Source organism: Mustelus asterias, chromosome 13 (genome assembly GCF_964213995.1).
Source record: "Mustelus asterias chromosome 13, sMusAst1.hap1.1, whole genome shotgun sequence".
NCBI lineage: Eukaryota > Metazoa > Chordata > Chondrichthyes > Carcharhiniformes > Triakidae > Mustelus > Mustelus asterias.
This window is the reverse complement of record NC_135813.1, coordinates 47050506-47072588: the sequence shown is the minus strand read 5'-3', so window position 1 is coordinate 47072588 and position 22083 is coordinate 47050506. Positions and strand designations below refer to the sequence as shown.

Sequence of the window (22083 nt, the reverse complement as noted above, 5' to 3'; positions counted from 1 at the left end):
CAGTTTAGAACCTCAACCCGAGGACCAGATCTATCTTTATCCATGATCAAGTTGAAACTAATGGCGTTATGATCACTGGAACCAAAGTGTTCCCCTACACACACTTCCGTCACTTGTCCTAACTCGTTTCCTAATAGGAGATCTAATATTGCATCCTGACTAGTTAGTACCTCTATATATTGATTTAGAAAATTTTCCTGAACACATTTTACAAACTCTAACCCATCTAGACCTTTAACAGTATGGGAGTCCCAATCTATATGTGGAAAATTAAAATTCCCTACTATCACAACTTTATGTTTCCTGCAGTTGTCTGCTATCTCTCCGCAGATTTGCTCCTCCAATTCTCGCTGACTATTGGGTGGTCTATAATGCAACCCCATTAATGTGGTCATACCTTTCCTGTTTCCCAGCTCCACCCATATGGCCTCGGTAGACAAGCCCTCTAATCTGTCCTGCCTGAGCACTGCTGTAACATTTTCCCTGACGAGCAATGCCACCCCCCCCACCCTTCATCCCTCTGCCTCTATCATGTCTGAAACATCGGAACCCTGGAACATTGAGCTGCCAGTCCTGCCCCTCCTGTAGCCAAGTTTCACTAATGGCTATAATGTAATGATTCCATGTGTCAATCCACGCCCTCAGCTCATCTGCCTTCCCCACAATACTCCTGGCATTGAAATAGACACACCTCAAAAGATTATTACCACCACACACAACCTTTCTAATTGTGATTTTGCATGAACTATTATCATTTATTTTCACCCCCGCTCCACTATCTGCTCTGGCACTCTGGTTCCCATCCCCCTGCAAATCTAGTTTAAACCCTCCCCAATAACACTAGCAAACCTCCCTGCAAGTATATTGGTCCCCTTGTAGTTCAGGTGTAACCCGTCTCTCTTGTACAGGTCCCACCTGCCCCAGAAGAGGTCCCAATGATCTAGAAATCTGAAACCCTGCCCCCTACACCAGTTCATCAGCCACGTGTTCATCCGCCCGAGCATCCTACTCTTACCCTCACTGGCACGTGGCACAGGTAGCAATCCTGAGATTACTACCCTCGGGGTCCTGCATTTTAACTTCCTACCAAGCTCTCTATACTCCGACTTCAGGACCTCCTCACTCTTCCTTCCTTTGTCATTGGTACCAATGTGTACCATGACATCTGGCTGATCACCCTCCCACTTCAGAATACTGTGCACGCGATCAGAGACATCCCTGACGCTGGCACCCAGGAGGCAACAAACCATCCGGGAGTCTCTATCACGACCACAGAACCTCCCGTCTGTACCCCTGACAATCGAGTCCCCTATCACTACCGCTCTCCTCTTCTTCCACCCTCCCTTCTGCGCTGCAGAACCAGACTCAGTGCCAGAGATCCGGCTGCCGCAGCTTGTCCCAGGTAAGGCATCCCCCACAACAGTATCCAAATTGGTATACCTGTTGTGGTGGGGAATGGCCACAGGGGAACCCTGCTCTTTCCCTCGCTTGACGGTAACCCAATTACCTGTGCTCTGTGCCTTTGGTGTAACTGCCTCCCTGGAGCTACCATCTATAAACTCCTCATTCTCCTGAATGATTCGGAGGTCATCCAGCTCCTGCTCCAGTTCCCCAACGCGGTTTGTTAGGAGCTGCAGCTGGATGCACCTCCTGCAGGTGTCGTTGTCAGGTCTCCCCGACTTCCCACATCATGCAAGTGATGCATTCCAACATCCTGCCTGGCATTATTTCTACTCTGAGGAAACAATAACAGCTTACCGGAACCTACCCTCGCGTCTGACTGTTCACGCCGACGCCTGTTTGAGCCAAAGCCGTCCCACAACACTGCCCGCTGGATAGAGCGGCCCGCCTTTTAAACCTTCCGCGTGCTACTGGCTGACGTCAGAGAAAAAAAAAACTTCCCAGGTCTCACTGGGGCCTCCTTCCGGTTTTATACTTCCGGCTGCCTTACAAAAACTCAGAAAAGAGAAAAAAAATGAAGTTATAAATCCCTCTTGCCTACTAGCTTTCCTCACTTGATTCGCCTCTCTAGCTGCTCCTCTGGAACGATGAGACTACACTAAGAAAACACTGCGACATGAGATCTTTTAAAGTGTGGGAATCTGCTCCAAATAACGACATCCAGAACAACAGCTAAGATAAACAGCCACAATGTGGAATCACCGCAAAGACCAATCAAGGCACAGCTAACCATATACCTCCAGTTTTTTTTTCTTGGACTGTCAGATCTTTAAGCTTATCCTCTTCCTCTCCCTTCTGCACCTGTGTACGCAGGACAAGTTTGTGTGACACTGTGAATTTGTTATTTTTAGTTGGGGAGTGGTGTCAATAAACTTCATAGAAATCATAGAAACCCTACAGTACAGAAAGAGGCCATTCGGCCCATCGAGTCTGCACCGACCACAAGCCCACCCAGGCCCTACCCCTACATATTTTACCCACTAATCCCTCTAATCTACGCAACCCAGGGGCAATTTTTTAGCATGGCCAACCAACCTAACCCGCACATCTTTGGACTGTGGGAGGAAACCGGAGCACCCGGAGGAAACCCACGCAGACACGAGGAGAATGTGCAAACTCCACACAGACAGTGACCCAAGCCGGGAATCGAACCCAGGTCCCTGGAGCTGTGAAGCAGCAGTGCTAACCACTGTGCTACCGTGCCGCCCTACTTTGCTGTTTGTTTAACTCTAAAACCTGTTAATAATTCTCTACAATGGTGGCATTGTAATAATGTGGATTGCGGATAATGTATAATGTGGTTAGTGGGACACTTAGAATCGGCAAAACACGTCCTCTCTAAATTCTTAACAAAAATAAACTCTTATGGTCAAATGAAGAGTGGGAGAATAGGGGGAGTCATTTCACCCTTTCTCACCTGGCTATAACAATATCACAATAAACCGAGTGCTCACAGCAGTGAAATCAAACAGAGTTGAGCATCAAACCGAGTGGCTGGAGAGAGGATGGAAAAGGTTATTGAAGGAGCAGCAAGAACAGGAGAGAGAATCTGAGTTTCGAGAAGTAGCGAGCATGAATGAAGGGACTCTACTCCATGCAGAGGGCATTTGAGAATCAACCACATTGTTGTGGATCTGGAGTCACATGTAGGCCAGACCGGGTAAGGACGGCAGATTTCCTTCCCTAAAAGGACATTAGTGAACCAGATGGGTTTTGACAACAATGGGGTTTCATTGTCATCATTAAACTTTTAATTCTAGATTTTTACTGAATTTAAGTTTCACCATCTGCCATGGTGGGATTCGAAACCAGGTCCCCAGAGCATTTACCCTGGTCTCCAGATCACTAGTCCAATGACAATACCACTACACCACTGCCTCTCCTGGAATTGGAAGAGCACAGAGCATGGGAGAGGTAATATGAATGGAGGAGCAGCAAGCATATGATTGGGGGTTTTGATTTGAAAGTGGGCAGTACATGATGAGAAGGACAAAAGATGTACAATAGCTGCATTAAGTTTCATGGGCCCAGGTGAGACAGTTTCCAGAGAAGTGCGCTCCAGATTTACTGGCCAACGATTATGGTAATGGGAGACAGTTGGGAAGCTGAGAGGACCGTGAGGAGTGGGAGGCAAGGGGGCTCAGCTGGATGAAAGTGATGGGGCCCATGGAGTGTCTGGTTAACAGCCCTGAATTAGATTGACACTCAGCAGCTCTCGATGGCCCAGGACTCAACCTAGAGCTGAATAGTTCAAAGGCCCACAGCAACTGGAGGCCACAAATTTAGTCTCATTGAGCACCTAATGCTTTCTGACAGACAGGTTTATGAAGATTGAGGTATTGGTCATAACTATGTAGTCTGGCAAATGAAATCTTAAGTTTAGCTCTGGCAGTCATGTTTATTATTATTGTTGTTGACTAGATTAATGGACACTGGATGAGAGACCTGGCTATATACATAGAAAATAGAAGCAGGATTAGATCATTCGACCCTTCAAATCTGCTCCGTCATTCATTATGATCATGGCTGATCATCAAATTCAATACCCTGATCCCACCTTCCCCCTGAAGGAGGAAATTTTCCAGAAAACCATATTTGTATCATCAAACATATTTACATATTGGACTAATTGGCACCACTCATAACGGGCCAACAATGCAGAGGGGCACCCCCGGATGGATATTCGATCGGGTCCCCCCCTGCACAGCTGAGAGACTCACGAATTTCAGAAACTACGGAAGATCCCTAATCTGCCTAGCAACAGCGCGCAGCTGCATTTTAAACTGGCCAAGGACGATCAAGATCCCTATGAAACGAGACATAGAGTGGGTTATCAAAACCAAGCTATCACTGAAATATTACCAATTCGGCCAAGGCAGACATAAAAATCTGATAAACTAAGAGATAAGGATAAAAGGTTAAGAATGAAATACTCCAGACACCCAACAGGACAGGATGACATTAACACTCAATCTCACAAGCAGGAAACACAGACACGGAACAATAGGATCAATTCAAATAAGAGGACACATAGAGATGATAATGGGAAACGCATTTAGACACCGGGGCAGGACCAAGTAATCCCATTAACACGAACACACACCATACAAATGCTAATCGATGAAACTTCCTAGGGACTTTTGAAACTGACAGACCACTTTATACATTGTGTAAAAAAAGCATAATCAAATGTTCCCGCGCGAATTTGGATCCCTATAAAGATCCAGAGCTGATGTGATTTAATTGAGATCAACGTGGCCAAGCCACTGTTTCTGAGCTGGCTACGGGGGTCTCCCTGGGATCCCAGTAATTGTACAATAAAGACACGCTTTGAACCTTGGTTTGCGACTCAACTTCTATTCTGCACTGGTAAGGGATATTTCCCTACAACACCCCAAATCCCTTTAATAAAAATAATGAGTTTCATTTCATTTTGGGGAGATGAATGGATTTTTAAGGTTGCTTATAATCTTAGTCTAGACTTTCCAGTGATGGACATCCTTCCCACTTCTTTTTCCTGTACCTGTGAGCTTACGTCAGGAAAGGAGAGGTAACAGTGTACCCGAGGCGCTAGTGAGGAGAGAGGAATGGGATCAGTGAGGTAAGCATGCAGAGGTACAATGTGATCTATAAGAGGACGGGTGGATTGGTAAATTCGAGGAGAATAGGCCCAGCAGGAGGACAGCAAAGTCTCCGCTTATGAACACAAGTGCACGGCTGTGCAGCAGTCCGGAATATACTGTGCACTGAAATAAACAGACCCTTCACAACCTTGTGAAAGTGCCTTGTGAATGTGTAAATTCCCCATGGCCAAGAAAGTCAAGCTCAGAGAAGTTTCGTCCAAAGAATGTCTAGGGCGTATAATTCTCAAAAGTGAAGATAAATGAAGGCAGCAACAGACAGCAGACACAAAGCCCCCAGTAACTACAGTAATGCATTCTAAATCTGTTAGGGCAATTCTGTTGCAATGATCTTACAAAGGCCACAGCCAGCGAGGGGGTGGGGGGTGCACAAACTAATTTACTGCCTGCTATACTTGCTTGTTAGGGACGTGAGGGAGATACAAATGATTTCTAAAATGGAATGTGAATTTGTGATTATCCACAGCCCAATGCTGCAATAAAAGGTGAAGCTTTCTAATTCCAGGTCTTCAATCATTGGAAAAAGTGAAAGCAGGCAGTGACATCCACTCACTATCGCAAGTAAGTGAGCTAGACACGGGGGTTCGGCCTCTTGCTCCTGACATTTTGATCATCTTTCCCAGTGAATGAATTTGGAGACATGCATTTTAAATATTGCTTTAAAACAAAATATCTTCATCCAAGATAAAAGAAGAGGCTCTTGAAATAGTACGGTGATAACATATCAGCTTTGATGTTGCTTTCTCATATTGAATGTAAAGAAACAATTTCTTAGTTTGAATGGCAGCATTGCAGCTATACTATTGGATGAGTAATCCTGACACGAAGTAATACTCTGGAGACATGAGTTCAAATCCCAACGTGGCATTGGGGAAATTCATGAAAAAAATCTAGAATAAAAATCTGACTGTGATTATGGAACTATGGATTGTTGTAAAAACCCATTTGGGTTTAAGATCCTCACTTATTCTGGCCTACAAGTATCTCCAGACCCACAGCAATGTGGCTGACTTCTAACTGCCCTCTGAAATTGTTTTGTAAGAAACTTGGTTGTATCAAACGACCACAAAAAAGCGGAATAAGAATAAACCCAAATGGACCACCTGGCATCAACCTAGGCAACAGACATGACAAAGGCACAAGCCCATAATAGGAATAGGAGCAGAATTAGGCCACTCGGCCCATCGAGGTAGCTCCGCCATTCAATCATGGCTGATATTTTTCTCATCCCCATTCTCCAGCCTTTTCCCCATAACCCCTGATCCCCTTATTAATCACGAACCTAACTCTGTCTTAAAGACACTCAATGACCTGGCCTCCACAGCCATCTGCGGCAAAGAGTTCCACAGATTCACCACTCTCTGGCTGAAGAAATTCCTCCTCATCTGTTTTAAAGGATCGTCCCTTTAACCTGAGGTTGCGCGCTCTGGTTCTAGTTTTTCCTACTAGTGGAAACATCCTCTCCACATCCACTCTATCCAGGCCTCGCAGTATCCTGTAAGTTTCAATAAGATCCCCCCATATCCTTCTAAACTCCAACGAGTACAGACCCAGAGTCCTCAACCGTTCCTGATAAGCTCTTCAATCCAGGGATCATTCTTGTGAACCTCCTCTGGATCTTTTCCAAGGCCAGCACATCTTTCCTTAGATACGGGGCCGAAAACTGCTCACAATACTCCAAATGGGGTCTGACCAGAGTCTTATGCAGCCTCACAAGTACATCCCTGCTCTTGTATTCTAGCCCTCTCGACATGAATGCTAACATTGCATTTGCCTTCCTAACTGCCAACTGAACCTACATGTTAACCGCAAGAGAATTTTGAACATGGACTCCCAAGTCCCTTTGTGCTTCTGATTTCCTAAGCACTTCCCCATTTAGACAATAGTCTATGCCTCCATTCTCCTTCCATAGAGGTCCCTATCTGCTTCAAGGCGACAACCATCATCCCGGTACCCAAGAAAAACCAAGCAGCGTGCCTTAATGACTATCGGCCGGTGGCTCTGACATCCATCATTATGAAGTGCTTCGAAAGGCTAGTCATGGCACAAATCAATTCCAGCCTCCCAGACTACCTGGATCCACTACAGTTTGCCTACCGCCACAACAGGTCCACAGCAGACACCATTTCCCTGGCCCTGCACTCAACCCTGAAATACCTAGATAACAAGGACACCAATGTCAGACTCCTATTTATTGACTACGGCTCAGCCTTCAACACCATTATTCCCACGAAACTCATCTCCAAACTCCGTGGCCTGGGCTCGGCACCTCCCTCTGTGACTGGATCCTGAACTTCTTAACTCACAGACCATAATCAGTAAGGATAGGCAACAACACCTCCTCCACGATCATCCTCAACATTGGTGTCCCACAAGGCTGTGTTCTCAGCCCCCTACTATACTCCTTGTACACCTATGACTGTGCGACCAAATTCCACTCCAATTCGGTTTTCAAGTTTGCTGATGACATCATCGTAGTGGGTCGAATCTCAAACAATGACAAGACAGGGTACAGGAATGAGATAGAGAATCTGGTGAACTGGTGCAGCGACAATAATCTCTCCCTCAATGTCAACAAAACGAAGGAGATTGTCATCGACTTCAAGAAGCGTAAAGGAGAACAGGTCCCTGTCTATATCAACAGGGACGAAGTAGAAAGGGTCGAAAGCCTCAAGTTTTTTGGTGTCCAGATCACCAACGTGTCCTGGTCCCCCCATGCCAACACTATAGTTAAGAAAGCCCACCAACGCCTCTACTTTCTCAGAAGGCTAAGGAAATTTGGCATGTCAGCTATGACTCTCACCAACTTTTACAGATGCACCATACAAAGCATTCTTTCTGGTTGTAACACAGCTTAATATGGCTCCTGCTCTGCCCAAGACCCGAAGGAACTACAAAAGGTCGTGATTGTAGCCCAATCCATCACACAAACCAGCCTCCCATCCATTGACTCTGTCTACACTTCCCACTGCCTCAGCAAAGCAGCCAGCATAATTAAGGACCCCATGCACCCCGGACATTCTCGCTTCCACCTTCTGCCTTCGGGAAGATACAAAAGTCTGAGGTCACATACCAACCGACTCAAGAACAGCTTCTTCCCTGCTGCTGTCAGACTTTTGAATGGACTTACCTTGCATTAAGTTGATCTTTCTCTACACCCTAGCTATGACTGTAATACTACATTCTGAATTCTCTCCTTTCCTTCTCTATGAACAGTATGCTTTGTCCGTATAGCGCGCAAGAAACAATACTTTTCACTGTATGTTAATACATGTGACAATAATAAATCAAATCAAAGTGCATAACCTTTTCCACATTGTATTCCATCTGCCACTTCTTTGCTCGCTCTCCTAACCTGTCCAAGTCCTTCTGCAGCCCCCCTGCTTCCTCAATACTACCTGTCCCTCTACATATCTTTGTATCATCTGCAAGCTTAGCAATAGTACCTTCAGTTCCTTCTTCCAAATCATTAATGTACACTGTGAAAAGTTGTGGTCCCAGCACCGACCCCTGAGGCACACCACTAGTCACCGGCCGCCATCCTGAAAAAGACTCCTTTATCCCACTCTCTGCCAGTCAGCCAATCCTCTATCCATGCCAGGATCATACCATTAACAACATGGACTCCGAACTTATTAAACCGTCTCCTATCTGGCACCTTGTCGAAGGCCTTCTGGAAATCTAAATAAATCACATCCACTAGTTCTCCTTTATCTAACTTCCTTGTTACCTCCTTAAAGAACTCTAACAGATTTGTCAGACATGACCTCCCCTTGACGAAGCTGACTCAGTCCTATTTTATCATGCACTTCCAAGTACTCCACGATCTCATCCCAGGTGACCTCTTCACTAATACCTGGGGGCTTGTGCCAGAATTCGTACAGAATTGTTCCACACACTAATTGATCAATAGCCTGGCATAGCCATACTCAACAAATCACACCTTTCAGCCAATGTCCCACACTCCTCCATTACCATCTCTGGAGATGTCCTGTCTCATCTACAGGACAAACTCACCAGAGCTGGCCCACCACAAGCAAAAACATTCATGGAAGAGCAAAGAGGCGAGAGACAATATAACACTAAAAGAACATAAGAAAATCCAAAAAAAAGCAGAGTTCCTGGTGAATAGGAAAGATACAAACAACAGCAAAGGTGGGCAAAACCAACATGACACATTTTTACAATTAAAATAGGAACAAAGCTGATAAGGAGAAATGTGGACCCGTTAAACCGGTAATGGTCTGATTCTCAATGAAAATAAGGAAATATGCTGAATCATCACTTAGCATAACATTTACAGTGGATGAGGTCAGCATTCCAGACATCCTAAGGAAACTAATATTCAATCAGGACAGTAATGAAGAAAATAATGCCATTAAAGAGTTTCTTTTTTATTCATTCGTGGGATGTTGGTGTCGCTGGCTGGCCAACATTTATTGCCCATCCCTAGTTGCCCTTGAGAAGGTGGTGGTGAGCTGCCTTCTTGAATCGCTGCAGTCCATGTTCTGTGGGTTGACCCACAATGCTGTTAGAGAGGGAATTCCAGGATTTTGACCCAGCGACTGCGAAGGAATGGCGATATATTTCCAAGTCAGGATGGTGGGTGGCTTGGAAGGGAACTTGCAGGTGGTGGTGTTCCCATTTATCTGCTGCCCTTGTCCTTCTAGATGGAAGTGGTCGTGGGTTTGGAAGGTGCTGTCTAAGGATCTTTGGTGAATTGCTGCAATGCATCTTGTAGATAGTACACACTGCTGCTACTGAGCATCGGTGATGAAGGGATTGAACATTTGTAGATGTGGTGCCAATCAAGCAGGCTGCTTTCTCCTGGATGGTGTCGAGCTTCTTGAGTGTTGCTGGAGCTGCACCCATCCAAGCAAGTGGGGAGTATTCCATCACACTCCTGACTTGTGCCTTGTAGATGGTGAATAGACTTTGGAGAGTCAGGAGGTGTTTAACAAATACAAAATTAAATGGTTTATTTCCCACGTTTTGAACCCGAATCTTCCAGTGGATTCGGGAACCATTATCTTAGTTTGGAATATTGCACTCGCCGCTCCACTATTTAAGGATGGTATGAAGAGGAAACCAGGGATTTATTGACTAGCTAGTCTAACATCTGTTGTCAGCAAATTACAAGAGTCAAAATGCTGGAAAAACTCAGCAAGTCTAGCGGTATCTCTGGAAACAGAGTTAACGCTTTGCGTCCGTATGACTTCTTCAGAGTGAAGAAGAATTAGAAGGTGGAACTATTAGACTTCAAAGACATGAGTTTTCCCTTTGTTTATCTTTTACTGCCTTCAAGATTGAACCAAATCACCAAAGTGACGGCAGCATTTCAGTATTCAATGAAGTTAGTACACACAACAGGATGAAGTCTGAACTAATGATAGATGTGGCCTTTCTGGATTAGGCACATACAAATTAAAGCAAAGGACTATGGCAGTGCTTCACAAACTATTTTCCAATGTGACCCCATTTTAATTCACCACTTGACTAATTAGGGATCATAGAATCCCTACACTGCAGAAGGAAGCTATTCAGCCCATCAAGTCTGCACCGAATCGCCAACAGAGCATCTTACCCAGGCCCTATCCCTGTAGCCCCATGTATTTACCCCACTAATCCCCTAACCTACGCATATTTGGACACTAAGGGGCAATTTAGCATGGCCAACCCACCTAATCTGCAGATCTTTGGATAGGGCAAAGGTTGACCTTGCCAGCAATTGTAGAGTAATGGGTCAATGTTAATGAGACCATGATGATTTTGATGTAATGGTGACATCAGAGGTCAGATAACCAAGAGGCTCCAAAAGGCGGCACAGCATAGACTGTGTCGCTGAAACCATGCACTGACTGTCATTCCTTGTAAATAGTGTAACTAAATAGTTTTAGTGAAGTTACACCACTTACCCCAAGTCACTTGTAGACTAAGTCAAACCTCACTGTAACAGCGATGTCCACATCCCATAGATATGAAAATTAACATGGTGATGCATTTTAGGAGGACTAACAAGGCAAGGGAATACAATATGAATGGTAGGATGCTAGGAAGTACAGAGGACCAGAGGGACCTTGGGGTTCATGTCCAAAGATCCCTGAAGGCAGCAGGACTGGTAGTTAAGAAGGCATATAGGATACTTGCCTTTTGTAGCTTAAGCACAGGACACAAGAACAGGCTGTAGCTGTATAAAACGCTTGTCAGGCCACAGCTAGAGTACTGTGTGCAGTTCTGGTCGCCACACTATAGAAAGGATGCGATTGCATTAGAAAGGGTGCAGAGGAGATTCACCAGGATGTTGCCTGGGCTGGAGTATTTCAGCTATGAAGAGAGGCTGGATAGACTGGGGTTGTTCTCCAAGCAGAGAAGGCTGAGAGAGAGCTCATCGAGGTGTACAAATTATGAGGGACACAGATAGGAAGAAACATTTCCCCTTAGCAGAGAGGTCAATAACCAGGGGGCATTGATTTAAGGTGAGGAGCAAGAGGGGATTTGAGGAAAACCTTTTCACCCAGAGGGTGGTGGGAATCTGGAACTCACTGCCTGAAAGGGTGGTAGAGGCAGGAACCCTCACAACATTTAAGAAACATTTAAATGAGCACTTGAAATGCCAGAGATACAAGGCTACGGACCAAGTGCTGGAAAATGGAATGAGAATAGTTAGGCACTTGATTAAAAACTGAAAAATACTGGAAAATCTAGCAGGTCTGACAGCTAACGTTTTGAATCTGGATGACCCTTTGTCAGCTCTGATGAAGGGTCACCCAGACTCAAAACGTTGATTCTATTCTCTCTCCACAGATGCTGTCAGACCTGCTGAGATTTTCCAGCATTTTCTGTTTTTGTTTCAGATTCCAGCATCTGCAATATTTTGCCATTAGGTAGGTGCTTGATGGCTGGCACGGACACGATGGGCCAAAGAACAAAGAAAAGTACAGCACAGGAACAGGCCCTTTGGCCCTCCATGCCTGCACCGATCATCATGCCCCAAGGCCGAAGGGCTTCTTTGTGTTGTAAAACTCTGACTCTATAAACATGACCCCAGACACCAGCAGAAACCAAGCAGCAGAGCACCATCCAGTATATAATTCTGGAAGTTTGTGTATTATCAACATATTTATTATATATTATCAATCAACTGCCAACCGAGGTGGCAGCAGGAAGTCAGCCCAGCAGAGGATAGTGCTCTGCAGGCTGCACAAGGGAGCAGCAGCTACTGGAGCACAAGTCCACATCTCCCTATCACAGAAAGTGAGTCAAAGCCAGATCAAAATGACTTCTTCCCCAGGCCAGTCAGAAGTTGTGGAAAAAAATTAAAAGGGGGGAATCTGGGATCCAAAAGTTGGAATTCTACCAAACAGTGGAAATATCTCATCCCTGGAATAGTGTGGTTTAGCTTCAGCCAGCTACTAGGGAGAGCTTTATATGAAACTCAGGGAATACGCAATATAATGGATCTATCCTTCTGTGGCCTTTACACTCACCTTCATATAAGCAGCTTCAGTCTCTGCAATAGTTCTATCAAATTCATTTCGGGTTGCCATTTTGCGTGCCAGGCCCTCGTTGACCTTGGCAAGTTTCTCTGTTAAAATGCGGATATCGTTCTGCAGCTTATTCTTCTCTTCCTCCTCTTGCAAGATTTGTTGATTCAGTTCTTCTCTTTTCGTACACAAATCTTCAATACCTGGCATTACAATTTGGAGTCAAAGTAGCAGATAAAACATATATCTCTACATGGTTAAGAGAATGCAAGGGAAATGAAATGCAATTGACGGGTTGTTCCAGTCATGATCTAACTGGATCGCAGAACAAACTCAGAACAGCCTCTCCCTGGAACCAAGTTACATCCATCATTACAGTGTAGAAGATTACACCCCCCTGCACATCGTTTCTTTTCAAATAATCATCTAATGCCCTCTTGATTGCCTCCATTGAACCTCCTCCACCCTAATTTCAAGCAGAGCATTCCAGGACCCAAACACCCACTGGGTGGATGAAAAACGTTTTTGGCATTTCTGTGGCTGCGATCGAGACTCCAGGATGGTGTGTTTCCTCCCTGCTGCCAGGGTCAAGGACGTCTCTGAGCGATTGCAGAACATTCTTAAAGGGGAGGGTGTGCAGCCAGAGGTCGTTGTATATATTGGTACCAACGACATAGGTAGGGAAAGGGATGAGGTCCTGAAGTGTGAATATAGAGAGTTAGGCAGAAGGCTAAAGTGCAGGACCTCAAAGGTAGTAATTTCTGGACTACTACCGGTGCCACGCGCGAGTGAGATTAGGAATAGGAAGATTAGGCAGATGAATGCGTGGCTTGAGAGCTGGTGCAGGGGGCAGGGATTTAGATTTTTGGATCATTGGGATCTTTTCTGGGGAAGGGGTGACCTGTTCAAGAGGGACAGGTTACACCTGAACTGGAGGGGGACTAACATCCTGGCGGGGAGATTTACTCGAGCCACTTGCGAGGGTTTAAACTAGTTTGGCAGGGGTGTGGGATTCAAAGCAATAGGGAGACAGAAGAGAAAGCATAGAAATCATAGAAACCCTACAGTGCAGAAGGAGGCCATTCGGCCCATCGAGTCTGCACCGACCACAATCCCACCCAGGCCTTACCCCCACACATTTACCCGCTAATCCCTCTAACCTACGCATCTCAGGACTCTAAGGGACAATTTTTAACCTGGCGAATCAACCTAACCCGCACATCTTTGGACTGTGGGAGGAAACCGGAGCACCCGGAGGAAACCCACGCAGACACGAGGAGAATGTGCAAACTCCACACAGACAGTGACCCAAGCCGGGAATCGAACCCGGGACCCTGGAGCTGTGAAGCAGCAGTGCTAACCACTGTGCTACCGTGCCACCAGAAGGTTGAAGACAGGACAGAACAAAGAACAAGAACAAAGAACAGTACAGCACAGGAAACAGGCCCTTCGGCCCTCCAAGCCTGTGCCGCTCCTTGGTCCAACTCGACCAATCGTTTGTATCCCTCCATTCCCAGGCTGCTCATGTGACTATCCAGGTAAGTCTTAAACGATGTCAGCGTGCCTGCCTCCACCACCCTACTTGGCAGCGCATTCCAGGCCCCCACCACCCTCTGTGTAAAAAACATCCCTCTAATATCTGAGTTATACTTCGCCCCTCTCACCTTGAGCCCGTGACCCCTCGTGAACGTCACTTCTGATCTGGGAAAAAGCTTCCCACTGTTCACCCAATCTATCCCCTTCATAATCTTGTACACCTCTATTAGATGTCCCCTCATTCTCCGTCTTTCCAGGGAGAACAACCCCAGTTTACCCAATCTCTCCTCATAGCTAAGACCCTCCATACCAGGCAACATCCTGGTAAACCTTCTCTGCACTCTCTCTAACGCGAAGTTAAAGACAGCACATTAAGTAGTAAAGGCAGTGTCAGTAATCCTAGTACCAGAGAGAAGCAAGACAGAGAGCAAGGGAAGTTCAGAATAAACTGCATTTATTTCAATGCAAGAGGCCTGAAGGGCAAGGCAGGGCATGGATGGGTATGTGGCTCCGGGATATTATGGCAATTGCTGAAACGTGGCTAAACGAGGGACAGGACTGGCAGCTCAATGTTCCAGGGTACAGATGCTATAACAAAGATAGAACAGGAGGTAAGAGAGGAGGGGGAGTTGCACTTTTGATTAGGGAAAACATCACGGCCGCACTGAGAGGGGATATATCCAAGGGTTCGGCCATTGAGTCTATATGGGTAGAACTGAGAAATAAGAAGGGGAAATCACTGACAGGGTTGTACTATAGGCCCCCAATAGCGGGAAATTGAGGAGAAAATATGTAAGGAGATTACAGATAGCGCCATGAAAAATAGGGTGGTAATAGTAGGGGATTTTAACTTTCCCAACATTGACTGGGACAGCCATAGTATTAGAGGGTTGGATGGAGAGATATTTGTTAAGTATGTGGATGGCCCGACTAGAGAGGGGGCAAAGCTTGACCTCCTCTTGGGAAATAAGGAAGGGCAGGTGACAGAAGTGTTAGTGAAGGATCACTTTGGGACCAGTGACCATAATTCCATTAGTTTTAAGATAGCTATGGAGAATAATAGGTCTGGCCCGAAAGTTAAAATTCTAAATTGGGGCAAGGCCAATTCTGATGGTATCAGGCAGGAACTTTCAAAAGTTAATTGGGGAAGGCAAAGGGACATCTGGTAAATGATAGGCTTTCAAAAGTGTGTGAACCAGGGTTCAGGGTAAGCACATTCCTCTTAGAATGAAGGGCAAGGCTGGCAGAAGTAGGGAACCCTGGATGACTCGGGATATTGAGGCCCTGGTCAAGAAGAAGAAGGAGGCACATGACATGCATAGGCAGCTGGGATCAAGTGAATCCCTTGAAGAGTATAGAGGGTGTAGGAGTAGAGTTGAGAGAGAAATCAGGAGGGCAAAAAAGGGGACACGAGATTGTTTTGGTAGATAAGGCAAAGGAGAATCCAAAGAGCTTCTACAAATACATAAAGGGCAAAAGAGTAACAAAGGAGAGAGTGGGGCCTCTTAACGATCAACAGGGTCATCTATGTGCGGATCCACAAGAGATGGGTGAGATCCTAAATGAATATTTCTCATCAGTATTTACTGTTGAGAAAAGCATGGATGTGAGGGAACTTGGGGAAATAAATACTGATGTCTGAAGGAGTGTACATATTACAGAGGAGGTGGTGCTGGAAGTCTTAAAGCGCATCAAGCTAGATAAATCCCCGGGACCTGATGAAGTGTATCCCAGGACAGGAAATTGTGGGAGACGAGGGAGGAAATTGTGGGAGACGAGGGAGGAAATTGTGGGAGACGAGGGAGGAAATTGTGGGAGACGAGGGAGGAAATTGTGGGAGACGAGGGAGGAAATTGTGGGAGACGAGGGAGGAAATTGTGGGAGACGAGGGAGGAAATTGCAGGTCCCCTAGCAGAGATATTTGAAACATCGAAAGTCACAGGTGAGGGGCCTCAAGATTGGAGGGTGGCAAATGTTGTGCCACCCTCCTCCCCCGCCCACCCATCCCCACCCCCCCTCCCACCCATCCCAACCCCCCCTCCTCCTCCCCACCCCCCCACCCCCCTCCTCCCCCCCCACCCCCCCCTCCTCCTCCCCCCCCACCCCACCCCCCCCTCCTCCCCCCTCCCCCCCTCCTCCCCACCCCCCCCTCCTCCCCCCCCCACCCCACCCCCCCCTCCTCCCCCCCCCCCCCCCACCCCCCCCCTCCTCCCCCCCCACCCTCCTCCCCCCCCCCACCCCACCCCCCCCTCCTCCCCCCCCACCCTCCTCCCCCCCACCCCACCCCCCCCACCCCCCCCTCCTCCCCCCCACCCCACCCCCCCCACCCTCCCCCCCCCACACCCCCCCTCCTCCTACCCCCCCACCCCACCCCCCCCACACCCCCCCTCCTCCTACCCCCCCACCCCCCCCTCCTCCCCCCCCCACCCCCCCTCCTCCTCCCCCCCCCACCCCCCCTCCTCCTCCCCCCCCCACCCCCCCTCCTCCTCCCCCCCCCACCCCCCCTCCTCCTCCCCCCCCCCACCCCCCCTCCTCCTCCCCCCCCCACCCCCCCTCCTCCTCCCCCCCCCACCCCCCCTCCTCCTCCCCCCCCACCCCCCCTCCTCCTCCCCCCCCACCCCCCCTCCTCCTCCCCCCCCCACCCCCCCTCCTCCTCCCCCCCCACCCCCCCTCCTCCTCCCCCCACACCCCCCCTCCTCCTCCCCCCCGCCCCCCCTTCTCCTCCCCCCGCCCCCCCTTCTCCTCCCCCCGCCCCCCCTTCTCCTCCCCCCACACCCCCCCCTCCTCCTCCCCCCACACCCCCCCCTCCTCCTCCCCCCCCACCCCCCCTCCTCCTCCCCCCCCACCCCCCCTCCCCCCCCACCCACCCTCCCCCCCTCCTCTGCCCACCCCCCTCCCCCCCCTCCTCCGCCCACACCCCTCCTCCGCCCACCCCCTCCCCCCCACCTCCGCCCACCCCCCTCCTCCGCCCACCCCCTCCCCCCCACCTCCGCCCACCCCCCTCGCTCAGCCCACCCACCCACTCGCTCAGCCCACCCCACCCCCCCCCTCGCTCAGCCCGCCACCCCCCCCCTCGCTCAGCCCGCCACCCCCCCCCCTCGCTCAGCCCGCCACCGCCCCCTCGCTCAGCCCGCCCCCCCCTCGCTCAGCCCCCCCCCCCTCGCTCAGCCCGCCACCCCCCCTCGCTCAGCCCGCCACCCCCCCTCGCTCAGCCCGCCCCCCCTCCCCCTCGCTCAGCCCGCCCCCCCCCCCCTCGCTCAGCCCGCCCCCCCTCCCCCAGCCCACCACCCCCCCTCGCTCAGCCCGATCCCCCCCCCCCTCGCTCAGCCCGCCCCCTCCCCCCCGTCGCTCAGCCCGCCCCCTCCCTCCCTCAGACCGCCCCGCCCCCTCCCTCCCTCGCTCAGACCGCCCCCCCCTCCCTCCCTCGCTCAGACCGCCCCCCCCCTCGCTCAGACCCCCCCTCCCTCCCTCGCTCAGCCCCCCCCTCCCTCCCTCAGCCCCCCCCCCTCGCTCAGCCCCCCCCCCCTCGCTCAGCACCCCCCCCTCCCTCCCTCGCCCCCCCCTCCCTCCCTCCCTCGGCCCCCCCCTCCCTCCCTCCCTCGGCCCCCCCCTCCCTCGGCCCCCCCCTCCCTCCCTCCCTCGGCCCCCCCTCCCTCGGCCCCCCCCTCCCTCCCTCCCTCGGCCCCCCCTCCCTCCCTCCCTCGGCCCCCCCCCTCCCTCCCTCCCTCGGCCCCCCCTCCCTCCCTCGGCCCCCCCCTCCCTCAGCCCCCCCCTCCCTCCCTCGCTCAGCCCCCCTCCATCCCTCGCTCAGCCCCCCATCCTCCCCCTCTCAGCCCCCCCATCCTCCCCCTCTCAGCCCCCCCATCCTCCCCCTCTCAGCCCCCCCATCCTCCCCCTCTCAGCCCCCCCATCCTCCCCCTCTCAGCCCCCCCATCCTCCCCCTCTCAGCCCCCCATCCTCCCCCTCTCAGCCCCCCCATCCTCCCCCTCTCAGCCCCCCCATCCTCCCCCTCTCAGCCCCCCCATCCTCCCCCTCTCAGCCCCCCCATCCTCCCCCTCTCAGCCCCCCCATCCTCCCCCTCTCAGCCCCCCCATCCTCCCCCTCTCAGCCCCCCCATCCTCCCCCTCTCAGCCCCCCCATCCTCCCCCCTCTCAGCCCCCCATCCTCCCCCTCTCAGCCCCCCCATCCTCCCCCTCTCAGCCCCCCATCCTCCCCCTCTCAGCCCCCCCATCCTCCCCCTCTCAGCCCCCCATCCTCCCCCTCTCAGCCCCCCCATCCTCCCCCTCTCAGCCCCCCCATCCTCCCCCTCTCTCCCTCGCTCAGCCCCCCCATCCCTCGCTCAGCCCCCCCATCCTCCCCCTCTCAGCCCCCCCCATCCTCCCCCTCTCAGCCCCCCCCATCCTCCCCCTCTCAGCCCCCCCCATCCTCCCCCTCTCAGCCCCCCCCATCCTCCCCCTCTCAGTCCCCCCCATCCTCCCCCTCTCAGCCCCCCCCATCCTCCCCCTCTCAGCCCCCCCCCATCCTCCCCCTCTCAGCCCCCCCCCATCCTCCCCCTCTCAGCCCCCCCCATCCTCCCCCTCTCAGCCCCCCCCATCCTCCCCCTCTCAGCCCCCCCCATCCTCCCCTCTCAGCCCCCCCCATCCTCCCCTCTCAGCCCCCCCCATCCTCCCCCTCTCAGCACCCCCCATCCTCCCCCTCTCAGCACCCCCCATCCTCCCCCTCTCAGCCCCCCCCATCCTCCCCCTCTCAGCCCCCCCCCATCCTCCCCCTCTCAGCCCCCCCCCATCCTCCCCCTCTCAGCCCCCCCCCATCCTCCCCCTCTCAGCCCCCCCCCATCCTCCCCCTCTCAGCCCCCCCCATCCTCCCCCTCTCAGCCCCCCCCATCCTCCCCCTCTCAGCCCCCCCCATCCTCCCCCTCTCAGCCCCCCCCATCCTCCCCCTCTCAGCCCCCCCATCCTCCCCCTCTCTCCCTCGCTCAGCCCCCCCCATCCCTCGCTCAGCCCCCCCCATCCCTCGCTCAGCCATCCCTCGCTCAGCCCCCCCCCCATCCTCCCCCTCCCTCGCTCAGCCCCCCCATCCCACCCCCTCTCAGCCCCCCCCATCCTTCCCCTCTCAGCCCCCCCATCCTCTCCCTCCCTCGCTCAGCCCCCCCCATCCTCTCCCTCCCTCGCTCAGCCCCCCCATCCTCCCCCTCCCTCGCTCAGCCCCCCCATCCTCCCCCTCCCTCGCTCAGCCCCCCCCATCCTCCCCCTCCCTCGCTCAGCCCCCCCATCCTCCCCCTCCCTCGCTCAGCCCCCCCATCCTCCCCCTCCCTCGCTCAGCCCCCCCATCCTCCCCCTCCCTCGCTCAGCCCCCCCCTCCTCCCCCTCCCTCGCTCAGCCCCCCCATCCCTCCCCTCCCTGCTCAGCCCCCCTCCCTCCCTCGCTCAGCCCCCCCATCCTCCCCCTCTCAGCCCCCCCATCCTCCCCCTCTCAGCCCCCCATCCTCCCCAGCCCCCATCCTCCCCCTCAGCCCCCCATCCTCCCCCTCTCAGCCCCCCATCCTCCCCCCTCTCAGCCCCCCCATCCTCCCCCTCTCAGCCCCCCCATCCTCCCCCTCTCAGCCCCCCCATCCTCCCCCTCTCAGCCCCCCCATCCTCCCCCTCTCAGCCCCCCATCCTCCCCCTCTCAGCCCCCCATCCTCCCCCTCTCAGCCCCCCCATCCTCCCCCTCTCAGCCCCCCCATCCTCCCCCTCTCAGCCCCCCCATCCTCCCCCTCTCAGCCCCCCATCCTCCCCCTCTCAGCCCCCCATCCTCCCCCTCTCAGCCCCCCCATCCTCCCCCTCTCAGCCCCCCCATCCTCCCCCTCTCAGCCCCCCCCCATCCTCCCCCTCTCAGCCCCCCCCATCCTCCCCCTCTCAGCCCCCCCCATCCTCCCCCTCTCAGCCCCCCCCATCTCCCCCTCTCAGCCCCCCCCATCCTCCCCCTCTCTCCCTCGCTCAGCCCCCCCCATCCTCCCCCTCTCTCCCTCGCTCAGCCCCCCCCATCCTCCCCTCTCTCGCTCAGCCCCCCCATCCTCCCCCTCCCTCGCTCAGCCCCCCCATCCTCCCCCTCCTCGCTCAGCCCCCCCCATCCTCCCCTCCCTCGCTCAGCCCCCCCCATCCTCCCCCTCCCTCGCTCAGCCCCCCCATCCTCCCCCTCCCTCGCTCAGCCCCCCCATCCTCCCCCTCCCTCGCTCAGCCCCCCCATCCTCCCCCTCCCTCGCTCAGCCCCCCCCATCCTCCCCCTCCCTCGCTCAGCCCCCCCCATCCTCCCCCTCCCTCGCTCAGCCCCCCCATCCTCCCCCTCCCTCGCTCAGCCCCCCCCATCCTCCCCCTCCCTCGCTCAGCCCCCCCCCATCCTCCCCCTCCCTCGCTCAGCCCCCCCCATCCTCCCCCTCCCTCGCTCAGCCCCCCCATCCTCCCCCTCTCAGCCCCCCATCCTCCCCCTCTCAGCCCCCCATCCTCCCCCTCTCAGCCCCCCATCCTCCCCCTCTCAGCCCCCCCATCCTCCCCCTCTCAGCCCCCCCATCCTCCTCTCTCAGCCCCCCCATCCTCCCCCTCTCAGCCCCCCCATCCTCCCCCTCTCAGCCCCCCATCCTCCCCCTCTCAGCCCCCCCATCCTCCCCCTCTCAGCCCCCCCATCCTCCCCCTCTCAGCCCCCCCATCCTCCCCCTCTCAGCCCCCCCATCCTCCCCCTCTCAGCCCCCCCATCCTCCCCCTCTCAGCCCCCCCATCCTCCCCCTCTCAGCCCCCCCATCCTCCCCCTCTCAGCCCCCCCATCCTCCCCCTCTCAGCCCCCCCATCCTCCCCCTCTCAGCCCCCCCATCCTCCCCCTCTCAGCCCCCCCATCCTCCCCCTCTCAGCCCCCCCATCCTCCCCCTCTCAGCCCCCCCATCCTCCCCCTCTCAGCCCCCCCATCCTCCCCCTCTCTCCCTCGCTCAGCCCCCCCATCCCTCGCTCAGCCCCCCCCATCCTCCCCCTCCCTCGCTCAGCCCCCCCATCCTCCCCCTCTCAGCCCCCCCCATCCTCCCCCTCTCAGCCCCCCCCATCCTCCCCCTCTCAGCCCCCCCCATCCTCCCCCTCTCAGCCCCCCCCATCCTCCCCCTCTCAGCCCCCCCCATCCTCCCCCTCTCAGCCCCCCCCATCCTCCCCCTCTCAGCCCCCCCCATCCTCCCCCTCTCAGCCCCCCCCATCCTCCCCCTCTCAGCCCCCCCCATCCTCCCCCTCTCAGCCCCCCCCATCCTCCCCCTCTCAGCCCCCCCCCATCCTCCCCCTCTCAGCCCCCCCCCATCCTCCCCCTCTCAGCCCCCCCCCATCCTCCCCCTCTCAGCCCCCCCCCATCCTCCCCCTCTCAGCCCCCCCCCATCCTCCCCCTCTCAGCCCCCCCCATCCTCCCCCTCTCAGCCCCCCCCCATCCTCCCCCTCTCAGCCCCCCCCATCCTCCCCCTCTCAGCCCCCCCCCATCCTCCCCCTCTCAGCCCCCCCCATCCTCCCCCTCTCAGCCCCCCCCCCATCCTCCCCCTCTCAGCCCCCCTCCATCCTCCCCCTCTCAGCCCCCCCCATCCTCCCCCTCTCTCGCTCGCTCAGCCCCCCCATCCTCCCCCTCCCTCGCTCAGCCCCCCCCATCCTCCCCCTCCCTCGCTCAGCCCCCCCCATCCTCCCCCTCCCTCGCTCAGCCCCCCCCATCCTCCCCCTCTCAGCCCCCCCCATCCTCCCCCTCTCAGCCCCCCCCCCATCCTCCCCCTCTCAGCCCCCCCCCATCCTCCCCCTCTCAGCCCCCCCCATCCTCCCCCTCTCTCGCTCGCTCAGCCCCCCCCATCCTCCCCCTCCCTCGCTCAGCCCCCCCCATCCTCCCCCTCCCTCGCTCAGCCCCCCCCATCCTCCCCCTCCCTCGCTCAGCCCCCCCCATCCTCCCCCTCCCTCGCTCAGCCCCCCCCATCCT

General features: G+C 54.2%; 2 protein-coding genes across 3 annotated transcripts in view; one reads left to right on the top strand and one right to left on the bottom strand.

Annotated features, from left to right (window-relative positions):
• Window positions 1-22083, top strand: part of anapc2 (anaphase promoting complex subunit 2) — a 105897-nt gene that overhangs the window by 21502 nt on the left and 62312 nt on the right. The window lies entirely within an intron of this gene.
• ssna1 (Sjogren syndrome nuclear autoantigen 1) overlaps window positions 1-22083 on the bottom strand; it is a 32192-nt gene that overhangs the window by 8256 nt on the left and 1853 nt on the right. The window contains exon 2 of the mRNA XM_078226702.1: window positions 12590-12789. Coding sequence (XP_078082828.1) covers window positions 12590-12789 — 200 coding nt within the window. The remainder of the gene's footprint in view (window positions 1-12589; window positions 12790-22083) is intronic.